The 22,525-nt window shown below is 46.1% G+C and overlaps 1 protein-coding gene across 1 annotated transcript; it reads left to right on the top strand.

The window, feature by feature from the left end:
- The first annotated feature begins 933 nt into the window (after nt 1-933).
- Nucleotides 934-19,788, top strand: CYTH4 (cytohesin 4). Its single transcript, XM_048951322.1, has 13 exons — nt 934-1,274; nt 6,419-6,501; nt 8,671-8,771; nt 9,014-9,080; nt 12,120-12,238; nt 12,616-12,696; nt 13,359-13,471; nt 14,034-14,182; nt 15,612-15,723; nt 16,241-16,317; nt 16,659-16,730; nt 17,551-17,705; nt 18,010-19,788. Exons 1-13 carry the CDS (start codon nt 1,106-1,108, stop codon nt 18,080-18,082), a joined length of 1,371 nt encoding a protein of 456 aa, XP_048807279.1. The 5' UTR covers nt 934-1,105; the 3' UTR covers nt 18,083-19,788.
- Nucleotides 19,789-22,525: the final 2,737 nt, after the last annotated feature.

Genomic DNA, 22,525 nt, shown 5'->3' with positions numbered 1-22,525 from the left:
ATGAATTAACAGGAACATGGGAAGGTTGTTGCTCTTCCTTTTCTAATGAGTCATAGATTTTTGATCTCACATAAATCCATTCTAAGTGGTGGCAAGTGCACATAGATGTCAGCTGGCAGTGTGTAACGTATCTGAAGGTCATCTCTTACTTTTCTACACATAAGAGGCTCTTGAAAACTGTACCCTGCTGTCTCATGGAAAGATGATATGTAGAAGTCTGGGCCATTTCTCTTTCCTGCTCAAAGTCTGCTGTGAGTACAGCAAGAGCTAGGAGTGCTAAGGACATATTGTGCACAGAAGGGTGTTCCTCAATAGCTTCAGTCCTGATACAGGAGGCAAGACACATCAAGCCACATCTGATTTGATTTTTACCTTGATCCATGTATTCACCAGTTCTTTTGGCTCTGATGTGGTGCTCTCCCGTAGCCTTCTCTTTTTTTTTTTTTTCTTTTCCCCCACACATTACTTTTGTCAGAAATCTACTACATACAGCAAGAATGTTGGTGTACATGGTAACCAAATACAACTAACTCAGGGGGAAGTGAGAGGCACACAGCCTTCTGAGAATATGTGGAATTGATGAGGAAAGAAAGAGCATCTCTTTGCCTCTAGTAACAGCTCTTCCAACGGCAGAAGTACTGCTGAGCCTCAGACAGGACTTCTTTTCTCCTCAGTTCACAGCTTTTTGGTGGAAGAAAGGAGTAAGACTTACAGTGGGTAGTGATGGAGGGAAAAGGAGAAAAAAAAGCCCTTCTCCTTCAACCAACCTCTAGAATGTTCATTCATACATACTCTGCTGCAGAATTAACACAGAAAGAATTTTTTCCTTTCAAATAAAACCATTTCCTGAATCAGAGGGGTTTTCTGAATCAGGATCTTCCTTTTTTTCTCCATTCACATAGGAACATCTCAGACAAAACGCTGCAGTACTGTCTCTGCGAATGTCAGTCCCCACAGACACAAATGTGGGCTCAGGCATTCCCTCCAGACCTGCTGGGATGGAAGTACATTCATGGATTTGCATTTCAGAAGTAGTCAGGGAGCTTCTGTAAGGCCAGATCAGTTTGCACACAGTTTCCTTCACTGATGCAATGTGGTTGGAGGGATGAGGCGGAGCAACAAGGCAGCCCGTCCCCCTCATGCTGCTGCGATTTTGGTCTCTAGCTCCAATTTGTTTCAGTTCTGTGAAGCATCTGAACAAGCAGAAGGCAAGGAGAAACACAGCCCTTGTGGAAAATACATTAGGACTTTCAGGATGGACTTTTGTCCTGCTGGTAAGACTTCACCATCTTTTGTTTTGTTTTCTGTGGGGGCTGTGCACAGCCTGAAATCCCAGTAGTTGGAGTGGATGCTGCAGCTAGTGTCAGGAGGAAGGAGATGGTGGAAGATCCCTGGTGGTATACAGCTAATTGCTTGTCAGCCTTGACCTGTATAATTTTACTTGCTCTCCTATAAGCCAACTCCATTCACATCAGGAGAAATTCTCCCACTGAAAATGGTCTTTGTACGGAGAATGTCTATTGCTGTGGTCCCTTGTGCCCTTGTGATCATGACCTGAGCTGCAGAAACGGCACAGGGATATTAAGAGTTTTATGTGGCACTTGGTTGAGTACCTATAATTTCTGTCTTCCCTTCATGCAGCCCTGGCACAGCTCACAAGCTCCTCAGTGGTGGTTCCCTGTGGCCTGCAGGAGACAGTTCGCAGAACTTTTCATGCAGTTGGGTGTCCCAGTGCAAGCAGCTTGCTAGGCTTTTGCCATTAGAAGCCTCTCTTGCATATACACTTGTTAAAGGTGATTATAGGTGATTATACTAGGGTTCCACCACCTCCAGGTGGGCCTGCAGGGTCCCAAAATAATCTCTAGAGCAGCTGCAGATGGGGTAGATAAGTCACATCTGAAGAACTGAGAGAGATCTTGGGTTTTATTTTCCTAGTTTGCCAGATGGTGGATAAAGTGGTTGGTCTCCTGCAGAGAAATGGAGGCTTCTGGACAGAACTTTTTCAGCATCCTGGCTGGGGAAGCTTGATGTGTCTTTAAGTCTGAGCAAATGCAGAGGACAGAGGAAGAGGATAGGATTTGGGCTCAATAAGCACCAGGGAGAAAAGGGATGATCTCGCAATGACTGTGCTGTGACTCATCTGTCCTGGCCAGCTCTTGTGTGTACGATGTAGAAAAGAGAGAGCTCCTAGATGGGTAAACAAGGAAACAGCATGAAAAAACAGCATACCAGGCTTGCTTGCCAAGGAAATTGCTAGGACCTGTGGGAGCAGAGCTTTTGTGGGCATCTGGCTATGCACATTGGTGGAGGCGGTTCTCTTGAGAGCAGCTGGCCCTCACTACCTGAAAGAAATGATGGACCAAATTACTGCAGGACCAACTGGGCAGGAGAAGGCAGAATACTTCATACAGATGGTCTTTCACTCAAGCTATGCATTAACAAGCTATTTAAAATTTACACACTGTGGTAGTGCAATGGAATCCTGCTGAGGAACGATGTGAATTTGCTCAGCTTTGGCTAATGAACAGCAGAAACTCCACATCTTTCCCTCTGTAGATGGAATGTGCAAATTCTACCTGTGTGAGCTCCAGCTTAAATTTCTTCTGTCACAGGGTGGCAGAGAACTGAGAACTGAGAACTGATTGAGTGCAGGAGGGAGATAAGTTTGGCTGGAGGGAACTGGGGAACTTGACGGCTTTCTTCTACCAGTCTGGCACTAAGATTGGTGATAGTCTGCAGTGGAGACGACACAAAAGTCGTATCAAAAAAGGAATGGAAATTCAGGTGAAATTCCCCTACCAGACAGCCTCAACCAGGCAGAAAGTGCCCACCAGAATGCTCAGCTCATGTGTTGCCATGTGTGGATGTGCCTAAATCCTTTAGCAGCCACACGTGTTTAAAAACCATTTGGATGTGGCGCTCAGGGACATGAATTAGCAGAGGCTTGTTAGAGTTAGAGTACTAGGGTTAGGTTGCAGTTGGAACTGATGATCTTGAAGATCTTTTCCAACTTGTGCAATTCTATGATTCTATGATTCAGAGCCCTGCATTACCTTGCAAATGGGCCTGTGCTGTCATACCGTATGTGGGTAGCATGTAGATTGGTCGGTATCCATTCTACAGACACTGCCATCCGTGACAATCTTCCTCTGCTATTTCTGCAGCTCATCCTTCAGCTCTCCTATGTACTCACATCCCACTCCAAATGCTATATGCTCATGCATATATTTTCACCTGGGATTGAAGGTCTCACTTAGCACGTGGGCAGTTCTGGACAGCTGGTGTCAATGCGAAATGAACTCAGCACCACAGTACTCTTTGCTGGCTACATGAGCACTCAGACTTTGGGGTAACTCCATCCTGCCCTCCAGATGGGGATGCTGAGGGCATCAGTCACTACAGCTGAAATTGAAGTCTGTGTTTTGTTTTGAGAGGCAGCACTAAAAATACAAGGCTGGGCAATTGAGGAATGGTCAGGTCTTTGTATCTGAAAATGCTCTGAGACTGGAAAAGCAACCTAAAGAGCAGGTGAGAGTCCCGCGTGTGCTATGCTCATGTGCTATCCTTTCAACATCTGCTCTCTGAAAATAAATTCCAAGCAGCAACTTCAAGTCCATTCTGTAGAGGATGCCAGCTGATATCGACATAGTGAGCTGTGCATGGGCCAGCAGAGTTTGGTTTGGGTGATAGCATTCTCCTGAAAGCTGTGGGTGTTTTTATTCGCACCTGTGGGTACTCTTCATCAGTGTGAAATTTCCCTTGTGCAGAGAACCCTGAAAAGGGCTACGCTTCATCTGTGCCATGATCTAGTCCTAGAAAGAAGTGGAACTTACTGGTACTGAGGACTTTGATGGCACTGAAGCCATTCCTCAGTGTTCTGGTGCAGAGCTGAATTCCCTCTGCTTTGCACAGTTTGGGAGTGAGCAAACCGTTTTGCTCAGAACCTCCCTCTCCAGTTGGTGTGGCTCATTTTGAAAGTGGAGAAGGAAGGAGAGGCAAAGCAGTCTGCTCCTGTTCTCTGCTTCTCGCCCAGCTGCCTCTGCAGTTTTCTGTGCCTTGATGTGGACAGTTCCCCAAACGAGCTTTTTGCATTCACTTCCCCTAATTATAGACCCCGATGCATGCAGTTTAATCTTGATGAAGAGCCTCAAAATAACCTTGAGCGGTGTTAGGCCTCCTGTTAGGGAGCAGAGTAGCGTACAGGAACTGACCTCAGAATTATTTTCTGAAGAAATCAGAGACTTAGTTTAGGAAACTTAGAAAACCTTACAAGGACCTTTTCTGCACTTCAGTCTAAATTGCCCTGAAATTTTTCTGCATGTGTTATTTTCCTTTCTATTTCGCCCTTTCCTGTTTATCCATGACTTGATTCCCTCCCCTTCTCCATGACTCACATGCATTTTCTCTCCCGACGTAGTCTTTCCCACATGTTTCTCACTCTAACACACCGGGCAGGTGAATCACTTGGGACATGAGATTTTCAGATGTTCACGTGGAAGGGAGATAGAGTTATTTACAGTGTCTGTGGGGGTCGTGTGGGTGAGATGATGCCCTCTGGGAGCCTCAGGTCTCTTTGAGATGCGTTAGGCTGCTTCAGTAGATGTGGAACAACTGAAGCAAAGCAACCAGACACCGCAGTCTTTGCGCGTGGGGTGGGGGAAAAGGAGGTTCCTCAGGTAAGTCCTGCTGCAGTAATACAGCACAAAGGGTCTGAATGAGAATTTGCCAAATAATCACCCCAGTGATTCCATAATTATCAGACCCTGCAGAGGTGAAGGAGATAAAGCTGGAGAGGCTGAATCTGGCATCATCTCCTGCAGGCTCAAGAGCTGTGGGAGGCAGCTGAAAGCCCAAGCTCTGCTCACAGGCAGGGCTGACATTCAAGGGGAAGTCAGCAGCCCGCCTAACAAGAAGCAAAGCCACTGAATGGGGGATTAGGTTTTTTACCGTCTCATTCAGGTTTGTCTGTCTCAAGCTGCTGGGTTCCACAGGTTTTCCTGCCCTCTTGACTGGCCTCAGCAATAGTCAACTTCTTTCAGCTCCTCATGAGGGCTCTTTGCAGATCTGGGAGGGGAAATGGGCAGTTCCCATTCCTGTCTTCGTGCTGGCTGCTGGCCCAGTGCTTTCCCCGGTGCAGTGGCCTCTCCCCATGGCTGCAGGACAGATGGGGCACAGCCTTGTGTGACAGCACATGGAAACCCAGACAGACAAAGGGATGGGAGGATGTCCATGCTTGAGGAACGCAGGTTTATCTGAGCCACTGTGGACATGGCAGGAAAGAACCACACAGACTCCAAGATGACTTTGTCCTCTTTTCCTTTTCTCTGTCTTGTCTTGTTCCTTCCCCTTTTTCCCCACTCATATTTATAGCATTTGTTTTTCATGTGAGTGCCACACTAAGACAATTTCCAAGACACTTGGTGCCACTTCCCCTTTTTCCAGGAAGATGAGAGGCCCAGGGGATTTTGGCTTATGAAACAGCAGGGCAGGGTGTTCCAATAACCTAATGTGACTTCCTGGGAAAGCTTTATTTCTCTGTGTGTAGGATCCTCACTGCAAGTTGTGCACTGAGCTCCCAGCAGCATCACTGCCCTCAGTCTGTGTGTGTCCCTTATATTTTCCTGGGGCTTACCATCTGCTGTGCCTCTCTGTGGCTTTAGCCTCCTCATTCTCCTTGCAGAAGAGGCTCTGTTTCATCACGATTATATTTAGCAGCAGTGCTGTCACCCCAATTCTTCTAGGCCTTTTATGAATCATGTTGTGGTCTCTTAGGCTCTGTTATCTGTTTGACTTCCTGTGCATTACAAGGAAGCCTGTTCGCATTTCTATATTGTCTGTAATCCACAGGGGGGAGGAGGGCAGAATAACAGCCTCCCACAGATGCTTCTTCTTCAGCAAGGCTTTCATCCCCTAGACCCTGTCCTCAAACTTGAAAGTCCTTGATTCTCTTTCTTGAGCCATTTCTGACTCTAACTGTGGTGGGTCAATCAATGAAGCTAGTGTTTCTTCATGGGAGGTTTGGATGTAGATGGACTATTCAGGTCACAGCTTTCTTGTGCAAGAGGTCTTGTACATTGAGGTGACTGACACAAAAACCACCAAAGAGCATTTGGTAAAGCCTCTTTGTTGCGCTTGCAGTGAGTAAACCGGGTTGTGTAGGCAGGTGGGTTGCTGCAAGGTTAGATCAGAGGGCTGCTAGCAGAGAAGCTGGCTGTGAGGCAGGGTATAGGGGGCTGTTGCTGGCTCTGGTCTGAGAATCATTTGCAAGACAAAGCTCAGGTTCAGTGGTTACAACAGCGGGGAGCATAGATGCAGGAGCACAGATATCAAAGCTGCTGAGGCACTGAGAGATTGAGGCAGCTTTTCCTGTGATATGTTGGCATCAACTATTCTCATAGGCACCTGTTTGCTCTTCCAGGGTCATCTGACCTGAGTGAGGCTGAAGAGGCTGAAATAGAGACAATAAGGCAGCACAGAGAGGAGCTCTTGGAGGACATTAAGGTAAGAACTATCCTGTTCCTTCCATCGTGCCTAGCCTTCTCAGAGCTGTCTTCACCAAGGAATCTCTGCACATAACAGTCCTGGCCATGCAGAAGTGCTTCTGCACAGGGCATATTGCTCTGTCATGATCCAACTTGAATTCTAAACTTCAGTCTGCCCTGACATACTTGTCACCAGCACTCATCCAACCTGTGATACTCTCTGCTGTGGGACTCATCAACCAACATAATGAGATATTTGAGAAAGGGTTGGCAGTTCATTAACAGGGATTGCATATTTAGGGTAAAGGAAAGAAATATGACTTTACTAAGTCATACAGTCAAGGATTTGACTCAGCATTTACAGCTATTTTGAATTATCAGTCACCTTATCAGTTCTCTGATGCATCCCTCTGTGATTTTTAAATTTTTGTTCTTTGTGTGGACCTTGCCAAGTCACTTTTGAAAGGTGTGATGGAAGGACCTTCAACACAAACCTCCGTAGCTGAATTTGCTTTTCTTCTTTTCCTTTAGCAGACTCAAACACTACTTCATTGACTCCTGAAGAGCCTGAAAATGACAAACTGAAAATCAGTTAGTAATATCACATCATATCCACATCATGCATGGTGGTGGACAGCTTTTTCTCTTCTACACTATCATCTTGCACTGATTTTTCCACAACATGAGGAGATCCAGACTCCTAGGGAACGACTGAAGTATTTCTTCACATAAAGAATTAAACCAAATTATCTGTGACTTCTCACACTTGCAGACTTAGCATCCCTGCTGCAAAAACAGAAAGGCATCATGTATCTTCTTCGAGAGTCTGTGGATGCACGTGCATGTAGTTTGCTTGTGCAGTTTTCATCTTTTCAGTTTTCAGGATGGGCAATGGGCACTGTGGGAGACAGGATATTTGAACACAAATCCTACATTTTTTTTTTACCTACTCTGGGCACAAGAAGAGATACTAGACTACATTGACCCTCATTCTAAAACCCACAGCCATTAACTAATAGGGTTGTCCAGTGGAGCAGAATGAACTTAGGTGAAAGTGCAGCTAGAAATAGAACTTTTTTTTACCAGGTGGATTTCTTCATTAACTATTTAGCAATACTGTTTATCAAACAGACTTGAAGGGTGGTGCTGTCTGGGAGAGAGAGAAGGAATGAGGCTGAATTTCATCTTACTGTTATAGAGAGAAAAAAACACAATCATTTGAAATTCAGGCGATACGATCACAGCTTTGTGACATTTGTGCAATACCTGAAGCTTATTAAGGAATGCTTTCAACTCTGGCAGACTGATGAAACAAAATGGAATGAAAGTAAAAGCAAAACTTCAAAGTTGTGGGATATTAGAGAACTTCACAGTTTCTGTACCAAGATTCATATCATAGCTGCATCCTCACTCCTAGCTGAGGCCAGATTAGTCACATAGCCCTTCTTTCCATGCCTATTCAGTTTGTTAAAGAAATAAATCGAGAGATTCCTGGAAGAGGCATGTAAAGAAGCACTCTTGCTCTGAAGGGAACCCAAAATGCAGAAGGAAAACAAGGAGATGCACAGATCTTGGTTTCCTTGGTAACACAGAACATCCAGCCAAGAAGGCTACCATTTCTCATGGATCTAAAGGAAACATTTGGATCTTAAATATTTTTTTGTCCTCCTCTCTTCTTTCTCCATCTAAAGACAAATATCCACTCACTGGTATTGAGTGACAGGAGCATTGGAAAGTATATTTCTCAACTTGGCCACTTCAGATCCACATTGACCTCCCAGTTACTGGTTCCATTTCCTCTGTCCTGGATGTGTAGCCGGACTGTGCAAAGCAAAATCTAGAAGAAAATATGTGCAGTGGAGGGAGTGTCATATCTGACATTGTTTGAAGAACTAAAATCAATACTGGGATGAGTTCTCTGATTCCTCCAAGCTGACTGAGCTTGATTTTCCAGCCCTCAATGACAACAGACACAAGAATATCCTCTGCCCTTCTCTCCCATTTCTTTCAGCTGAATTCCAGTTTGGATGGGCAAGGTCACCTTAGAGCGATGCATATTTCACAGAAATCCTTGACTAGTTCTGAACAGCTGGCCTTTTCCTATGATGGAGGGATGAAAGAAGACAGGATTTGTACATCTGCTGTTTTTCCCTTCTCTGCCTTCACCCTCTTGATATTTCTTTTGCAGAAGCTGAAAGAAGAGATTGCACAAGTGTTTGCAGAGATTGAGGGCTTCCAAAATGCAGAGGAGAGGCAAGAGGCAGACCAGAACCCTGGTGAGAGGACCAGGTAAGTGAGGCTAGTAAGTATTCCTTTGTTTCCAAAACCTCCCTTAGTGTTGGGAAAACAGGAGCACTAATGGAATTTGTATCACAACAAAGGCAGGAAAATGAGGCCTGGAATGTCCTTCTGTCCCCTGAGATTTCTCCCTGAACAGATGCCCTTCCTTGATATCTGACTTGCCTTGTGAACGTTCTAAGTGAAACATGGCCCTGTATTCTAAGTTTGGCTTTTCTTCTTTTTGTTTGTAGCAAACTATCACAGAGGGATAAACTTCTGTCCGTGGGTCGGAAGAAATTCAACATGGATCCTGAAAAGGTAGGATCTGATCATTCCAAATTTGAGGATAAAGCTGTGAGGAAGTGTTTCTGTTGAGTACTGGTCCCACCCATGCCAAGGGAGCTATTTCCATGGACTGTGGGGCTGGTTTCGTACCTTACTAAGGCTCTAGTCAGAAGACTAGAACTCCTTTCCTATTTCTGAAGTATTCTGATAAGATCAATCTGTATTGCCTCCCCACATCATGTGTCTATAGGGGCCTCTAGAGAATTTCATTAGATACAAACCAAAACTAAGAGAAATAAAAGGCGGACAGCTTAACACTGTCAGTGTGTCAAGAGAGCTAAGCTTTCTTCAGTCCACCTCTTCTTGCTTGTGTGACGGTCAGAATTCATAGAATCATAGCATCATTAAGGCTGGAAAAGACCTCTAAGATGGTCTAGTCCAGCCATCCTCCTATCACTAATATTACCCACTAAGCCATGTCCCTAAGTACCGTATCTACTCTTTTCCTAAACACCCTTAGGGACAGTGACTCCACCACCTCCCTCCCTGGGCAGCCTATTCCAGCTGCAGCACCACTCTTGAGAAGAAATTCCTCTTAATATCCAACCTGAATCTCCCCTGGCACAAACTGAGGCCATTACTTCTCATTGTATCCCTATTATGAGGAAGAAAAGGCTGATCTCCACCTTGCCACAACCTCCTTCCAGGTCATTGTAGAGAGTTATAAGATTTCCCTTGAGCCTCCTCTTCTCCAGACTGAACATCCCCAGTTCCTCCAGCCGCTCCCCATCAGACTCATGCTCCAGACCCCTCACAGCTCTGCTGCCCTTCTCTGGACACACACCAGGGCCTCCATGTCTTTCTTTAGTCAGGGGCCCAGAACTGAACACAGCACTCAAGGTGCAGCCTCACCAGAGCTGAGTACAGAGGGACGATCACCTCCCTGCTCCTGCTGGCTGCACTACTTCTGATACAAGCCAGGATGCTGTTGGCTTTCTTGGCCACCTGGGCACACTGCTGGCTCATGTTTGACCATCTGTTGATTAATACCCCCAGATCCTTTTCCACCACTCAGCTTGGTCTTGTGGAAGCTCCTACAGTTGGTCTCAGCTCATCAATCTTGACTATTGAGATCCCTCTGAAGGGCCATCCTACCCTCGGGCAGATCAACATTTCTGCCCAACTCGGTCTCATCTGCAAATTTACTCAATCCTCTCATCCAGATTGTCAGTTAAGGTATTAAATAGGACAGGCCCCAGTACCGACCTTTGGGGAACACCACTACTGACCAATCACCAGCTGGATTTAACTCCATTCACCACCACTTTCTGGGCCCAGCCATCCATTTGGGTTTTTACACAGTGAAGATTACACCTGTCCAAGCCACAGGCTGCCAGCTGCTTTTAAGGAAAAACCACAGTCTGCATTGAACAATTGTTCATTGTAGGCTAACTGCAGCTATCATCTTGGATGGCTGCTGGTCTGAGTGACAGCTTTACATGCCTCCCTGCTGAGACCATGAAGATGTCTTCCCCAGTGTCTACACTGCATCTGACGTGCATGCCAGCCTCTGGACATCCCTCTGCCAGTGGGAGCTGTCTTTGAGCACTGATAACAGTACACACAGATCATGTGAGAGCGGATTCTCTTTTTGTCTTTCTGTCTGACCTTGGTTTGAGGCCCCAGAGGCATCTCTTGCTATGGCACTTTGCCATGACATGCAGAAATGCCTGAACTAATCCTGACCCCAAACCGTTTTAGCATTATTAGTTCAATGCTGATCAGCCTGGTCAAACTGCTGTACTATGTTCCTATATTGATTTTAGTTTAGAACAGGCACACACAGATCTCTGTTTTGTTCTGTATTTCTGTATTGCTTCCCTTTTGGTACAAACTGGAGTCTTGTAGGTCTTGCAATGCAGGGAACTTTCTTTGTCCCTGCTGAGGTTATGTTTCATCTAGGCAATGTTGATGAAATGAGTTCCCATCTCCAAGCGCTCAGGGTGAATTCCTGAGGCTACGGGAGGTAAACACTAGAAATACAGCTGAACAAAATCTTCTGGGAGAAACATTCTAGTCTGAGAAATGGAGCTCCACCATCACTGCAATAATTTGCAAAATTAAATTGATCTAACTGAAATTTCATCTGGGGAAAAAGGAAGGAAAATAGCGTGGAGAAATCTCTCAAATATTTCAATTTCTTCCTTTGGAACTGATTTTTCTTTGGGGAATTTTAGAAATATTTTCTTATATATTGCAAGACAAAGTGAACTGATTCTTTTGAAGCAGAACATTTTGACATTTCTAAAACAATATTCATTCCTTTACTGTATTTTGTGAGGAGAATTGCAGTGTGGTCTGAAGAATTGCAGTGTTTCTAGATAGTGCTCTTAAGCTGAACAACAGCTCAAATTTTAATGACTTTGGAAATGATGGAATTCTCTCTAAAAATAAAATATTGGCTGTTTGCACAACCTGATTCTGACTCTCTATCTTCCTTAAAGAACACACTCCATCCTTGTTGGCTTGGGAGAATGGAGTTTACCAGATTGCTGACTTTTCTGTTCTGTGGCCTGCAAAAAACTTCAGGAAAACGACAGTCTCAGGCCTACGTTTTTGCCTGAATACTTTTTTCAATAACGTCTGCTTATTTATTTTCAAACAATTTTTTTTCTTTAAGTTTCTTTGGTTAAACCTGACTTTTAGGAGCAGAACTCTAAAATATTTTGACCAAGAATGTTAAAAAGAGCCCTTTTGACTTTACTTTAAATGTACATGGCTGTTTGAACTTTTGAGCTACACTGCCCTTTTCTGTTTGCTTGAATTTCCAGTTCAGTGAAACATTTGTCCAAGTTTAGGGATGAAATGAGCATGATACCAGCCCATCACAGTAGATAAAAATGGTGGGAATAAGAAGGAGAACATGACTATGATCTCGCATGGAGGGGTTGAGGAATAACAGGAAACAATGCTAACAAAGCCAATTAAGTCTGACATTAGAATATTAAAGTTCTAATTTCACAACAACACAAAGATCTGTCTTACTTTGCTGTCTTGCTTGTCCTCCTCCAGGGGATCCAGTACCTGATTGAGCAGCAACTATTGTCCTCAGACCTGCAGGAGATTGCCAAATTCCTCCACAAGGGTGAAGGCTTGAACAAGACAGCCATTGGTGATTACTTGGGTAGGAGGTAAGAAACCAGCTGTGATAAAGAGGTCCTTTGGATGCCCTGTTCTGCATAATCCCTCTCAGCCACCATTTTAGATGACCCTTGGCAGATGCTGAGACTGAACATGACCTCACACTACAGTGGGCTGGGTGAGCAGTGGACACTGGGAGATGTCCTTTAGAGTGTGGCTGAGGCTGGCTCCATGGGTTATCTGTCTTTCCATCTATACTGGAGTCAGTCTTCTCAGACAAGAGTGGTGCCCATGCATCTTGGTTTCTTGCTGGTTGAGGGGAAAGGGAGTCTGGGAGGGAGCAAGATGCGTGTGATCACACCAAGGAGCATCCAAATAGAGCAGGGACACAGCTCTCTACTGACCTTTTCTCTGTCTCCTCTCCCAGAGACTCCAAAAACATTCAGATTCTCCAAGCCTTTGTGGCATGTCACCAGTTTGCCAACCTCAACCTGGTGCAAGCACTAAGGTGAGTGTTCAAGAAGTAAGAAATGGAGCAGGAACCTGTTCAGCCACTGGGTCTTACCACACAAAGAGGTCATGAAAGCCCCAGTGAGATGAGATTGGGTTTCCCAAGGCCATGCTGTGTGTGTTGGCTCTAGGCTGTTTTTCTGTGAATTGTAAACACACCTTTCTTTGGTGGACCTCTTTCATGGTATTCTGAATGGACTAGCCTCATGCAGAGAAGATGGGGATAGCAAGGTGGGTTGTTGTGATTTCAGTTGGAGGGTAGGGACAGGGTAGGTTATTTTTTGTACTAGGAAATACATTAGCTCACAGTGCCCGTTATGTGTGTGACAAAGTGACTCTGTCCTGGAGCATCTTGTTCTCTTTAGGCAGGCCTTCTGGCAGGGCTCTCTCTTCAGGTCCCTGATATCTTGCAGAATGCTCAGTAGGGAAGAAGAGTCATGATTTACAGGATGCTTAGCTCTACTTCTTTTTAGAATGTTTAAGGGTGAGCCTAGGAAATTTTTAGAGAAAGGAGCAGATCTCCTGCTTGATGTGCTGCATTGTTTTCCTGCTGTGATGAGACAACTTCCTTTATTTCCATGGTGTCCCATGGGCTGAGGGAAAGGATAAATATTCCTTGTACACAATCTGACTAACTCTCTGGCATGCTACTCCTGCTAGACAGTTCCTATGGAGCTTCCGGCTGCCTGGGGAAGCACAGAAAATTGATCGCATGATGGAGGCCTTTGCCAACTGGTACTGCAAGTGTAACCCAGGAGTATTCCAGTCCACAGGTATTTATAGGGAGAAGAAGGCCTATAAAGCAAAGAACCTCTGTGTGTTAGAGAGAGGAACCTTCTTTTCCCAATCACAGGGCATAGAAAGCATCCTGTGAAAGTGAGGATGCTGTCTTTCATGTTCTCTTACCTGAAGCTAAAGGAGGCAGACCAGAACTTTTTGACAGGCTGATGGTCTTCTGTCCTCTTTCTTCTAGTGTACTCCTGCCCGTCCCAACAGGGAGCAGGCTTGAGAAGTGCTCCCAGCCCCACGTGAAACATACCTCCTTGCATCATGGGTACCACTTACAAGCATGGGTCTGTAGAAACTTGCTAGCAAAGCTTTTACCTGACCAGGTCTGCCCAAATTGCCTACTAGGGAATCATATCCATCACAGGAGATCAACTCTCCTCAAGTCCTGTCTGCCTCTCTTACACTAGGTAGAGGGGAGATCTCCTCCTAAATCTGGGAGGTTGAAGCTGTTCACTAGCAACTGGAAGACTAGTCATCTGTTAGCATGTGGATTATCTGCTCTCTAAGAAAAACACCATCGGTCCTGGTTTTTTTTCTCATTGACAGATACATGTTATATACTCTCCTTCTCCATTATCATGCTTAACACCAGCCTGCACAACCCTAATGTGAAAGACAAACCCCCCTTTGAAAGGTTTGTGTCCATCAACCGAGGCATCAATGATGGAGCAGACCTGCCACAAGAGCTCTTAAAGGTAAGAAAGGTTTTGATCTCCCATTTTATCATCAATCCCTCTTCTCTCTCTGGGTCAAGCTTCACCCTGAACATAAGGTCCATTGATCTCAGTGTAATATAAGACTACTGACCTTCTGCCCTGTAAGGGGAGAGCTGCTCAAGGAAAAAGGTACAAAATGGAAGCTGGAAAACATGAAAAATGCTTTGGAGAGTGACTGCAGACATGCTTGTTGGTGAGGACATGTAGCAAGAGAGACATTCAGAGAATAGCAGTGAACAGTGGTAGCCTTCTACACAGAAGCAAGTATAAAATCCTGCACCTGGGAAGGAATAACCACATGCATTAGTGCAGGTCAGGGGCTGACCTGCTGAAAAGGAGCTCAAGGAGAAGGACCTGTGCATCCTAGTGGACAGCAGGTTGGCCATGAGCGAGCAGTGTGCCCTTGTGGCCCAGAAGGCCAATGGTGCATTACAAAGAGCATGGCCAGCAGGTAGAGAGAAGTGATCGTCCCCCTCTCCTTGGCCCTGCTGGGGCCACATCTGGAGTGTTTTGTCCAGTTCTGGGCACCCTGGTTCAAGAAAGGCAGAGAACTTCTAGAGAGAGACCAGGGGTGATGAGGGGCCTAGAATATTTCATCGGTCAGGACAACAGAGCCTGACCTCTTTTGCACCAGAATATATCTGTGCAAGTATCACCATCAAGCCCAAAATGAACGCCAGAGGCTTTTGAAACACCTTTTCCAGCACCTTTAAAGCTCTCAGCAGTCCATACCATCTCTGATCCCAGAGGATGAAGGTGCAGAAGGGGGATGGAGGCAGGAGACACAGCCCTTATCAAAGCTGGAGCTATCAGCTTCCCAGGGGCTCAGCAGGCACAGGGCCATAGAATCGTAGAATCATCTAGTTTGGAAAACACCTTCAAGATCATCAGCTCCAAATGCCTGGGTTCTGTGAAATACATCTCTTTAAGGTTATGCAGATGCATGTGTTGGTCTTTGCATGCAAGTTCTCAGCAGAATGTTTGGTTATTGGATGGTACACCACCAACCAGGGCCTAAATGGGGCTGCAGTCACTGTCACCCCCCTCCCACCCTCTAACTTCCTTCGTGCTACCTTGTTATACCCTCAGCAGTCGCCATAGGACATGCTGTGGTCAATCACTGCTGCCAGTCCTGATGAATTACATGGTTTCCGAAATGGATTTCCTTTATTTTTTACTCAGGGTGCAGAAAAAAGCTTGCAGTCACTCTTGAAACAGTTTGAGGTGTATACTGAGGGCTGTTGAGAGCTAGTGCTCACTGTTACCTCCTTTCTGATTAACTCACCTGCCCCCGGGTAGAGTGATGTACCAGATGGACCTGAAATGATTGTGTACAACTTTTGTCAGAAATTTGTCTTTCTTTCTGTTTATTTTCTCTTTCTCTCCTTGATCCAACGCTCTGGTGCAGAATCTGTTTGACAGCATAAAGAACGAGCCATTCTCTATACCAGAAGATGATGGAAATGATCTCACGCACACTTTCTTCAACCCTAACCGTGAGGGCTGGCTCCTGAAACTAGGTCAGTGGGAGCCTTCCTCTAACTCCTCGGGATTCCTCACCTTCATGCCTCTCTCACATCACAAATTTCCCCCAGAAACCCACTCAGGCATCCAAAACTCACCCTGGCACCAGCATCTCCATTGTCCCTCCCTCCCGTCTGGTGTGGTGGGCTGAGGCTGACACCTGCTGTTGAAACCAGCCACCTGCTCTCTCCTCTTCTGGCCCTGCTCCTACAAGTCTCTCTGCTCAAAAAACAAAAACAAAGCAAAACAAAAAACAACCACCACCAACAAAAAAACCCTGTTTCTACATATATATAAATATATATACATCCCCTCTCCCCATCCCTAGCCTCATCACAGCAAAATCCCTCAGCATCCATCATATGGTGGTGAGTACCACTGGTACACTGGTGGTAACGACCATAGTTTTCTTCTGGGGACTGATGGCTACAGGGAGAGCGTGCATGTGTGTGTGCATAGTAGGGTTGGGGGAAGGACAGCTAAGAGTGAAACTAATGGATTTTGAACCTTTAGGAGGACGTGTGAAAACCTGGAAACGTCGTTGGTTCATTCTGACCGATAACTGCCTGTACTACTTTGAATATACCACGGTAAAGGATGAACTCTAGGTTGTGAACTTGTACTGGGTCGTTACAAGCCTCTGAGGGGCTGGGGAGGATAGGGGTTAAGACTGCCTCACACTGACAGACTGAGTTCAGACCTCCTTCCTTTCATATACCATTTCCTTGGCTGTGGTCTGGAGATAGTCTGTGCACCGAAGCTGTTGCTGGGATCTCTTGTTATCTAAGGTTCCCATAATGTAACTGTAGGGATCTCCCCAGGCACACACTGCTTTTGTTCTACAAAGGTGCACATGTTGGGGAAATCATAGGGGCTATGGCAAAGGTGTAGGGATGATGTTTGGTGTTAATTCCTGTTTCTTTGACTGCAGGACAAGGAGCCTCTGGGTATTATTCCCCTGGAGAACCTATCAGTCCAGAAGGTGGATGACCCCAAAAAGCCAGTAAGTCTCATTTGCTTGATATTCTGCCAATAGGAGGTTGGTGGGAAGAGAAGGTTCTCACAAGCTGGTGAAGGCTGAGGTGGCTTTGGGAAAAGGGTGTAGTGGGGAACAGCAGTTTCCCAAGCCTGCGTGTACTGTACTTCTCAAAGGGGAGGTGCCAAACTGGGTTGGAACCCACTCTAAACACAGTTGTATTTTAACAGACAACCACTGGTCTGAGAACCATCCTTTTACTGGCTTAATTGTATGTGCATACGTGTATGTTGGAAGAGATGAGTACACAGAGCTGGCTTCTACATATACTGCACCAAAACTCTCCATAATGAGTTACATGATGTGTACTCCAGGCAGAGCTGTGAGGTTAAGAAACTTTCAGGAAGTGACATTTTTCCTCTGTGCATCTTCCATGGAAAACCACTTTGATGAGACATGAGTTTGGGAGAAGTGCCATTTGTCTTGTGGTAGCAGACAGAAGAGAGGATGCTGTGTCTACACAAAAGTGGAAGATATTCTCATGTGTGGAGCAGGATGACAGATGCCATAATGCATAACTATTGCTACTTAACCTCTCCATAAGACCTGTTTTTATGTCCAACCCCTCACAGGAGGCATGTGCTTACCTAAGAGGGATAGCTTGAAGATCTAACTCATGGGGCGATTCTTGGGGCAGGGAAGATGAGACCCCATAGCATTGCAAAGACAGAATGCTCTTGTCCCTTTTGAAATGTTTCTGAGCCTGTCATCTATGGCTGAAAGCAACATAGCTTCCTTGATCCCTCCTGTCATCTGCTGCAATTCCATTTTGTTCCCTTTCTGACAGAATTGCTTTGAGCTCTTCAATCCCAACTGCAAAGGGCAGAAGATCAAAGCCTGCAAAACAGATGGGGATGGGAAGGTGGTTGAAGGCAAGCACCAGTCCTATAAGATCTCTGCAGCTACACCAGCAGAACGTGATGAGTGGATTGAGGCAATAAGGTGAGGAGACCTTAACTGGAAGCCTGAGCCTGCCAAAATGTTCACACAGTTTATCTGACTGCGTGGGAATACAGAGTGAAAAGGAGAATGAAAATAACTGTTTGTAGCCTAACAACCACTTGATGCCAAAGAGTTTCAAGGTCCCTTCTGGAGAACCTCTAGACACAGCTTTGATCTCTCCTATTTGCACTTCCCCACTCCTACTTTTTGGTGAGCTGTTTCTCTGTGCAGATTTAGTAGGCTGCCTGTGTTGTTCTCTGGCATTAAAATTCTTGCTCTTTCTCTCATTTCTGCCTATATTCAGGACTAGCATCACACAGAATCCTTTCTATGATCTCGTCTCTGCCCGAAAGAAAAAGATTGCCAACAAAAACTGATCCCTGACCTGGTCGCTGGCAGCAGGAAGATGTAGTTGTTGGACAGCATCTCTCACGTGCTGGGCACTTTCAGGGAAGAAATTTGGGAGGATTGGCTCCTTCCCACTTGGCATGAAGATGACTGACAGGACAACTTACCAGATTTGCTTCTTCTCCTTCCAACCCAAAGGCAGAGGAGCAATCCACTGAGGACTGTCAGAGCTGTGAGCACAGCACTTCCCGTGTCATAGCTCAGAGGCTAAATGTCAACTGGCCTTTGGCTTCCTCCATATTGCTCCAGCTATGAAGGGCAGGATTTGAGGAGAGACAAGAATGCCTCCAGAACACCTCCAGCCTGTAGCTGATCTCTACAACCATCAAGTGAAGGTTATTTTTCTGTGTGAATGCTATCGAGACAGCAAAGCATAGTCCAGTCAGTTGTGGAGTAGATAAGATCCGTTGGTTTTTCTTCCATGAACAGATGTGTTGTGGTTGTGTCAAGGTGGCACTAATGTTTCAGGACTCCAGGGTGAAACCAGAGCACAGAGGATGATAAGAGTACCTCTGTGCAGATCTCTTCTTTGCCTCTTCCTATAGCCATGAGGGCTGTAATTCTGGGAAGTCCCTGCTCTGCAGCTGAGTCACAGGTTTTAGGAAGTAATTGATGTTAGATAGGAGATAGGGTGCACACTCTGTGTAGAGAGGTTCCTGAGCAAGGAAAGCAGCTCTGGGTCTCTGTCTCTGGGACTGGCTTCTCTTGCTACTTTGGGACTGGCCATAGGTCTTCCCAGGGAAGAACCCCAAATGCTATCTCTCCTTCCGGCTGATGGCTACCCAGCAAACATTGCTTGCCCAAGATGTGTATTTGAAAGGTCTGCAGCCAGAAGGCATGATAAATCAGAGGTGCATTTACATACACACATGAGCATGGGCACACAGAGGCATTCCCATCTTCACAGATCGGTTTCACTTGGAACTTGCTGTTTTTGGCTCTTGTGTGAAGAAATAAAAGTGTCTGAAACAAACGGAAACCTCAGGGCAGCATGATTATTGTGGTGATAAAAGCAGAGGATGTGAGATAAGAGTGTTGTGTTCTTGTGCATAGCAAAGCAGCCTGAGCTCCAGCACAGCTCTGCAGTGCACCCAAGATGCAGGCTGAGCAGTGGCACCAGCAGTGGAGGAGGAGTAAATGAGACAGGAGAAAAGGAGCAGGGACTAGTGACACTGTCTGCAAGCAGGGAAGGGAATGGATATAAATACCAGAGAATTGCTACAGAAAATTACACCTGCAAGATGAAAGAACTTGATAAGCTATTGCTATCTCGTCCCTTTACATTTCAGGGCTCTTCCTGTAAATAATGGTGCTCTGCTTCTGCCTTTTTGCTTCCTGCAGAGGGCTCTATCCACCAGGAAATCTGCAGCAGGGCCTGTACCACCGATTATTCATTTTGGTTATTTTTGCCCGAGCCACAGGAATGTTGAATTAATTTCAGGAGGCAGGGAGTGTATCTCAGAGTTGAAGCACGCACATACCCTGAAGAAGGAACGTGAAGGTTTTCTTCTGCTTGCGCTTGTGAACGTCTCCTGCATTGAATCTCTGTGTTGCTGATGTGATACAGAGTGAGTTTTCTGCCCGCTGCTCTGCAGCATGTGCTTGCGCACGCATCCACTCTTGCTGTGGGTGCAATGCAGGGAGGCAAGGTCATGGCCAGAGGTGGGAGGAGAAGTCAGAATCTGGTCCCTCATCCCAGAAACATCTCCAGTGTATATAAAAGAAATACAAGCACTTGGCTAGTAGAAGATGCCCCAGAGCCTAGTATTTGGGTAAGGAATTTCTATTCTACTGCCTCTCAGGCTCTTGCTCTGTTTGCCAAAAGCCATCAAAATGCAGCTCTTCTATCCACAGTCTGATAATTCATGCTGAGCTCTGCCTGAGCTTACCTGGATTCTTTCTATGACAGCAGTCTGTCCAAGCTCTTTCCCATCAAGGAAGGTGTGTAATGGCTGCCCAGAGAGCTGTGTATGCCCCATCCCTGGAGGTTCAAGGCCGAGTTGGATGGGGCCCTGGGCAGCCTGAGCTGGTAGGTGACAGCCCTGCCCACAGCAGGGACTGGGAAATCGATGATCTTTAAGGTCTCTTCTGACCTAAGCCATTATATAATTCTGTGATCAAACTGATCACAAGATTGAGGTAAAGATGGACCAGATTTCCCTTAGAGGCTGAGGTAGGCAGAGACACAATATGTTTCCAGACACAATTAATTCCCAGACCCCTTGCTCAATCTCCTCAGTGCTATGAACACAGTAGTACCAAACATTGTCCACCAGCATCGCAACTCAGGAGCTCTTCAAGTGCTGTGCCTGCCCCCATGCCTGCTGAATACCAATATATTTGTGCAAGGAGGGAAAAAAATTACAGAAATTGGCCAGAATGTTCTGGCTTCATCTATAAAACTTGACAATCCACTTGTATTAAGTGTGCTTTGGCAGCCACGCTCGGAGCTGTCACAAACTTGTGATGGGAACGACTTGTGTAAGAGGAACGGCACTACCAGGCAATGAGTTTCTGGCTACCATCATATGTTCCCTTTTCTGAGGGTGCTGCACAAATGCACACATACACACAGAGAGCCCTTCAGGTACTAAATCTGACAGGCTGCTCTCTGGTAGACATGTTCATTTTTCTGCTCGTAGGGAGCATATGTGGGTCACACAGACACACATGCAGAAAACTGACACTTACTCTCTGCCAGCCCAAGGATTCCAGTGAGCACCCAATAATTCATTTTCATAATAAATGTCTGTCTGTTTCCATAAAAGGGTTGGGAGGAGAATATCACCGAAGTGTAGCATAGAGCACATCAATGCATCTTGCCTCCTCCCCCTTCTTTCCTTCTTCCTGTCCCTGTTTATCAGCTCCTTTTTGGAAGGCTAATACATTTTAAAAAGCCTTTCTAGAAACTGCTTGGAAGTGACATAGATGGAGCAGCAGAGCCAGCAACCTCATTCAGCACTGCTTAGGTATCTAAGCAAAGAGTAGAAAAAACCTTTGGGATTTGGAGGGGAAAGGCAGTGTAGGTGGTAGACTGAGTAGAATTTTGGATTCAGAGCCCATCAAAAGGTAGAACGTGTCTTTTCCCAGAGGTGTACTGCCTTTGGCAATGGGAGATCATCAGTAAATGGAGTGCCCATCTGACACCATCCATTCCTGGTTGGCCTGAATCTGCTCAGTTCTATGTCATGCATCCTTTAACACAAAAGGAAATTCAAACAACCCTTTTCTGCCAGCTGAACAGGGGTTTTGGAGCAGGACTGCAGCCTTTCATCTCTCCCTGTCTCTGTGATAAGCCATCCGCAGCAATGCAGGGGTTGCAGCCAAGAGAGGTTGACAGGTTTGCCAGCTCATACCATAAGCCTGGAGAAAGAAAAGGCTCTTCCAAGGCCCTCAGGGGGACAAGAGCCAGACTTCATACCCTCTGGAATCGGTCATTTTAATGGAAAGAAGCACAGCCTTGCCATATCTAAGATGGTTTGAATGAAGCAGTCCGATCTGTGGGGGGCAGCAGGAGCTTCCATCCTGCCTCCCATCCCTTCTTGCCTGGAGTTGGGGGCTGGAGGAAGCCCAGGCAGATCAGGGTCCACACTTGACCAGGATGTCTTGAACTGTCACTGCTGTCACATATGCAGTGGCTCTGCTCTAAAGTGCCTGCGACAGGGGTGTGCAGCAGTCTTATCTCATTGTGCCATTTCAAATGCTGCTGCCTCCCTGAGATGAAGATGAATGTGACCTGTCCTGGGTTATCATATTCCTATGTGTAAGCCTGTGTACGGTCATCAGTTTGCACCTGGAGGTTGATGCTGGTGGCATCTAACTGTGACAAGGCTGTGTGTATTGACCTGAAGGGGATTACAGGGAGCAAGGAGGAGACTCACTGATGAACAGTGACAAGAACATGTCTTTCATATCACATCACAGAATGGCTTGGGTTGGAAAGGACCTCAAAGCCCACCCAGTTCCAATCCACTGCCATGGGCAGGGCTGCTACCCACCAGTTCAGGCTGCCCAGGGCCCCATCCTACCTGGCCTTGAACCTCCAGGGATGGGGCACCCACAGCTCTCTGGGCAGCCTGTGCCAGTGCCTCATCGCCCTCTGAGTTGAAAATTTCTTCCTAACCTAAACCTCCCTTCTTTTAGTTCAAAGCCATTCCCTCTCATCCTATCATTATCAGACCATGTAAAAAGTCATTCCCCCTCCTGTACTCAAGTACTGGAAGGCTGAATGAGGTCTCCCCAGAGCCCTCTCTTCTCCAGAATGAACAAGTCCAAATTCCTCAGCCTTTCCTCATAAGAGAGGTGCTCCAGTCCTCTGACCCTCTTCACGGCCCTCTTCTGGACCCTCTCCACATTACTCCTGTGCTGAGGCCTCAGGCCTGGATGCAGTATCCAGATGTGGCCTCATAAGG

The sequence above is a fragment of the Lagopus muta genome, chromosome 1, assembly GCF_023343835.1.
Source record: "Lagopus muta isolate bLagMut1 chromosome 1, bLagMut1 primary, whole genome shotgun sequence".
In the NCBI taxonomy this organism is placed as follows: domain Eukaryota; kingdom Metazoa; phylum Chordata; class Aves; order Galliformes; family Phasianidae; genus Lagopus; species Lagopus muta.
This window is presented reverse-complemented; position numbering and strand designations above follow the sequence as displayed.